Source organism: Typopeltis vanoorti, chromosome 11, assembly GCF_054136105.1.
Source record: "Typopeltis vanoorti isolate ZY-2024b chromosome 11, IOZ_Tvanoo_1.0, whole genome shotgun sequence".
In the NCBI taxonomy this organism is placed as follows: domain Eukaryota; kingdom Metazoa; phylum Arthropoda; class Arachnida; order Uropygi; family Thelyphonidae; genus Typopeltis; species Typopeltis vanoorti.
This window is the reverse complement of record NC_143559.1, coordinates 62961674-62967573: the sequence shown is the minus strand read 5'-3', so window position 1 is coordinate 62967573 and position 5900 is coordinate 62961674. Positions and strand designations below refer to the sequence as shown.

The window sequence follows — 5900 nt, the reverse complement described above, 5'->3', positions numbered from 1 at the left end:
CCATCACTTTTTTCTTCATTCTCTCTCTCTCTCTCTCTCTCTCTCTCTCTCTCTCTCTCTCTCTCTCGCTGTTTTAAAGTCCATTTCATGACAAATATCCACTGGACAATATAGTTTTTATCAGCTTATAAGTTTCCTTTCATATTTTTTTCCGAATAAATTTTAGAGAAATATCTTTAAAATTTTCATTGCATTTTATCCATCATACTTTCCGCTATTCTAATTTTTCATGCTTTATACAGAATTTTCTTGATCGTACTACATGATCGTACTACATTTTTAACCTTATATGATTTCCTGATGACGATATTAATGAAATTCATATTATTATCTAGATCAGGCGTGGCCAACTTTATTCTATACGAGAGTCAATATATGATGAGTGGTAGCGTCACGGGCCGCACACTTTTAGACAGAACTTAAATAAAAATAAACTCTGCCTTTTTTTCAAGACAATAGTTATATGTATTGAATTACTATATTTGTTAAATCATTTTACTACTGGAAGAACAGTAGTAAAATACTTGATTGATTTAAATATAAGTTGCTAAATTAAATTTAATCACATATTTCTGTAACCAGAGCAGAGCAAGTGACTTTCAATGATGAGTTACTCTGGAGCGAATAGAAATCTACCACTCTCACTACCACAACCCGCACAGAGAAGCCGTAGATTTTATAAATTAAGTAATCTTTTAAAGCTATTTTGATTCCGTGTTGAGAATATAAATTTTTTTCGTCATCAGAAATAATGAATATAACTGGTATATCAATTAGAAAATCTGCGGTCGAAACCAATAGCTAAATTAATAATACACATAATTTAATATAGTTTTTATACTGCCGTGGACAGCACAAAACCACGTTACGGGCCACATGCGGCTCGCGGGGCTGTTGTTGGCCACCTATGATCTAGATCCACATTTTAAGCATTTTTTTTTTAATTACTTAAGAGTTCCAATATAAAGACCACATAATTTTGAGCTGAAGAAAAAAAATATTAGTGCTATGCTGTTGTTTTATAGATTTTTGGGATTACTAAATCTGAAACTTTTGGACTCGTCATGTAGCCATTTGTCCATTCATAGGGAGTCATCGAAATTTAAATGCAAGCAGTGGAAGTACGTTCTTTATAATTGATTTATTGATATAGTTTTCTTATAATTAGAATGATTCTAAACTTGAATAGGTTTATTGTTAACTATTTAATCCTAAATGAATTTAGCCGTAGAAGTATTTTTCGGGGGCAACTGAAAGTGAAGGGAAGTGCGCAGTTTATCATTATTTATAGGATATCGATCTTTGCATTATAACCTATAAATAATGATGAACTGTGCACTTCTTTTCCCTTTTAGTATGAGTGGGTGATTCTCTTTCTTTTTACTAATACTTATTTTCAGTGCATTTTTCGTTGACAATAAAAGTCATTCTTTGATAATATAAATCATACCATGAAGGAAAGCAACAAGACTGTAAAGAATCAGATGATTTTCTTAAATAAAAAAAAGAAAAAGAAAGAAATCGGTTTAGGAAAAATTAGAGACAACTTTACCACTATACCAAATTCACTGATTAAAAAAAAAAGACCCTAAGAATGTCTGGAAGTATGTTCTTTATAAGTTATAGTCGATCGAACCGGAATTCCGTTCTTTGACCGGAAGGCGTACCTCGACTGCAGCTGTCCTTTTCTCCTCCAACATCCAGTAGTAGACCATTGATATAGAAAGAAAAATCAAGGACGGACACATCCCACTTTGTCACGTAATGTCCTTGAACTTTGCCAGCATCGTCGGCTACTAATACTTATCAAAGCAAGATACAATCTAGTTATGTCTGCCTTAATACGACAACACCGTTTCGTGCATAGCATGCTCAAATAAATAAATAAATAGACATAGCATGCATAAAAAAATCCTTGACTGCTTTGTTAAATATTATTCCAAAAATCTTAATTTAAATCATCATATCAGACATTAGCCAAATGACTCTACTTTTAACCAAATATTGCGGTAATATGATCGTTAATGTTTATTAATATCCTAAGAATAAATCAAACCCAAAACAATTCCTTTGGTTTTTACCCATTATCACGTCATGCAGGAAAAAATTCTCAAAACGATGTGTAAATTTCGAAAATGTTGATTTTTCTCTGCTTGCATGAAAAACAGATAATTTACCAATAGAATAACTGCCAAAAGAATGCTATCAAGAATACTAAACTTTTCAAAAAGAGTTGCTTTTCGATAGTTGAAACAGATGGAAAACATATGACTTACCTCCCAATCGGAACTGACAACGTAAGTTGTAGTACTAGAAAAAATTAGTGCAAAATACATGAATTTGCAAAAGACAAATGATTTGGAAAAGTCGATTTATCGGAAATTCATTACCACATCAGGATCAGAAAGAAAAAGCGAGGAATAAAATCATATCTTCAGAAGAAAGGTCAAACAAACAGAGAATGTATTTACCTAGTTATGATAACTCGGATTCTTGAAATCATTGGGAAAAAAATTAAAAAAAAAAATCTCTCATAAAAACATTAGTTGCTTTCCATTTAATGCCACCAGAAGGCAGCAACTACAAGCGTTAAGGACGAACGTGCTTTCTCCTTCCTAACCTTCTTCATGTTCACATAAGTGTGGAAAACTTACTAACTCTAAGCCGGTAATCTTATCAGGTTGCACAGTTGGGCTACCGTACTCTTCCTCCCACACCTGCTTCGTTATAATAGCGTGCCGTCATTAAGCACACACTTTCCCTTGGCTTGCCGCACGAGAAGAATGCAAGTCTACATTCCCGTCGTTGAGACTATAGGCGAACACGTTTTTCTGAGAGAAGATGGCCGCGTCACGACCTGTATCAAAGTAGGTCTAACGGGACCGGTTACGTGTCGTTCCTTTTCCAAACTAGATCCTCGACTTTGTGGTTACAATAATCACGTTCGACTCCTCCTCCCTCTTTCGTCCTTTCTCCCCTTCATTTCTATCCCCCCCTCACTTTCTGACGACGTTTCCCCCCACCTTTACCCCGTAGGGTTCTCGGCCTATTACGGAACAGAGTCTTCCTAGTGACATACTTCGAGTGATGAGACTTGCTCACCCTTCAACTTGATGACCCTCTGAGCATCGCGCATGCGTATTACAGTGAAAGACTTCACTATATAAGAGCTTCATCGCTGATCTACACCAGTGCCATCATCTGCAGCTTTTAGGTAGGTACTGTGGATCCTTCCTCAGTTCTCTGAGTTCAGTCTCTCTAAGTGTATAACGTGGACTATTTTATGCTTGTCCTGCGAGCAACGCATCTCTCGGTTGCTAGGATACGGTTAATATCTGGGAGTGAATAATTATTGTTTCTTTTCTGTCTCTTTTGCATGTTCACTTTTATTTCTTTTAATTCATTTCTTATTCTTTTTTCGTTTAAAATGTTTCTTGCATCTTATTTTAAAATGAAAATACAAGATTTGAATTTGAATTTGAATTTTGAGTTTCTTTATTTTCTCTCCGATACTAAGTTTCTTTATAAAGACAAATATATAGAAAGATAGTATATTTTTAATAATATTTTTTACCAGGTTTAGGATCAGTTCCTAAAGAGTTCTAGTTCACATTAAATATGAAGGCTGTTGCAGTTTTTGGTAAGATTTCCGTTTTTTTTTGTTTTAAATTTTAGCAACAAATATAAATCTCAAGCCTTTTAAATGTATGGTTAATCGTTTTTCGTTTTCACAAGTTAAATGGTTTAATTACTTTAAGAAATTAAAGTATACCAAATGAATAATTTTTTTTCTAATTGCAATAATGGACTTTCATTAATGTGGATTTGAATAATTAAATCAATGAATCGTAAATACATGCTCAGTATTCTAATGATAGCCGTATTTTCAATTGTAGCTCTTGCCGCCATAGCAGTTGCTATTGCAATCCCAAGGGTAAGTAAAAAATTCAGAGAAGTCATTAATTTTACTCTACATTTGAGCCAAATTATTAAAAATTGAACTAGACATATAATCTCATGCAAAGACTTATTGCTTTCATTTTATTTCTATTATACCAAAATCCGAAAATAGTTCTATTTTACATATTAATTGATAATATTGTTTTCCGTGTATAGGCAAAATAAAATTTCAATTTTAACCTTTTTCAGTACGCTTAGTTTCAAAACTGAATTCAGCACCTACCAGGTCTTTCGTAATGATCCAGTTAATTAATATTTAAAATAAAATAAGAAAAACACATTAAAATATCTTCATTCAGTTTAAGTTGCCTTTAGCCTAAAACATTCGAAAATGGAATGAAATAAAATTTGAATATACGAATATTATTAATTAATGATTTTTATTATTATACGTAGTGTATAGATATATCATTTATATTGATTCGGGTTCTTTTAGACTCTTATACTCTTTATTAATATTATTTGAAGCTCGTAATAGTGAGAATCATGATGTTGAAATCATTACTTTTTTAGTGTAAAAAACTTTCGCATTTCCTGCAAGGTACTTTGGAGTAACGTTCTGTGAATCAGTTTTCTTTTTTAGAGTGAATGAAATATTATCACAAATGTAGTAATTAGATTATAACTGGAATTTCTATCCCAATTTCATGTAACGTGTTAACTTTAAAATAATCGAAACACGTTTATAGATCTATACAATGTTGACCTTTTATTTTATTATTTTAATTTGTTTTGAATTAAATGAGAAAAGAGTTTTGGAAATAAAAAACTACTAATTTATCAAATACACTCTTTTAGATCAGAAGCGAGTCGATAATTAATTTAACATTATTTTTCTACTTGTCAGGTAAGGCGTCAGGCCTACGAGCTCCCTGCAGGTGCTGAGTTAATAGTGGGTAGCGTCAAAACAACTTTCCAATGTGGAGGTCTTCATTATGGATACTACGCTGACATTGACAACAACTGCCAAATCTTCCACGTCTGTCATCCTATCACCTTGGCCGACGGCAAAGAAGAACTACAACAGTTCAGTTTCTTCTGCGGTAATCAGACCGTCTTCAATCAACTGAGCCTTACGTGTGCCTTCCCTGAAGAAGCGGTGCCATGTGCTAATGCTCGGGACTTCTACTATGTGAACGACAACATCGGCATCGAAGACGCCTTATTTTTAAGGGATGATGATGTTGCGAGGGCAGCGCAGCTAATCGCTGGTAAAAGGCGTTAAAAATCCTCCAGAACTTTTCCTTTCTAGCTCCACCTCTTTCTTTTCCTCGACTGTCCAGATTAGTTGAAAACAAAAAAAAAAAAAAAACGGAGAAAGATTGTTGTCGATCGGTATCCATCCACGTCATACGTAACCAGCCTTATGCAGCCAGAAAAAAAAATAACGTCACTGGGTGACGTCATCTGTTCTACATATCGCAACAGAAGGCAAAACTTTGAGAAGAGGGACTGTATATAAATTTCTTATGTGTGCTATTCGTTTTATTGCAATCTGATAGGCAGCCTATATACACCGACGCAGTGACGGGCTCAATACTAACTGCTTTGGGTGAGGCGCGTGAAGTCGCGTGGTTCGCCCTGCTTCCGGCGTCCTGGTGGTGTTGTATGGTGTGGTCAGGGTGGTTGTTACTGAAGCTGTATATATATATTCATGTTTTGTGTTATAATAAAGCAAGCATTTGAAAGACTTGTGTATTATCAATTATCTACGTTGACAAATACAAAAAACACTATTTTTACAAATTTAGCTTAATATATACGTCAATCCTGACCATTCTACAGAATAACATCTCACAAAATTATCTTGCTAAATTTTCCGAACGTTTTGCATCGTAATATTATTTCAGAATATTAGGACTATGTGTGTGATCCTATGAGTAATGATGCAGTGCAACATGCTTAATTTTTGATGATCATAAATTCCAACCTTAATGTAA

At 33.9% G+C, this 5900-nt stretch overlaps 1 protein-coding gene across 2 annotated transcripts; it reads left to right on the top strand.

The window, feature by feature from the left end:
• Positions 1-3597: 3597 nt before the first annotated feature.
• Positions 3598-5597, top strand: LOC150101665 (uncharacterized). Of its 2 annotated transcripts, XM_090400375.1 has the most exons (3): positions 3598-3640; positions 3897-3934; positions 4808-5597. In XM_090400375.1, exons 1-3 carry the CDS (start codon positions 3619-3621, stop codon positions 5183-5185), a joined length of 438 nt encoding a protein of 145 aa, XP_090256501.1. In that variant the 5' UTR covers positions 3598-3618; the 3' UTR covers positions 5186-5597. The 2 variants fall into 2 exon arrangements, with proteins under 2 accessions (XP_090256501.1, XP_090256500.1); XM_090400374.1 differs by lacking the exon at positions 3598-3640 and having other exon boundaries at positions 3872-3934.
• Positions 5598-5900: the final 303 nt, after the last annotated feature.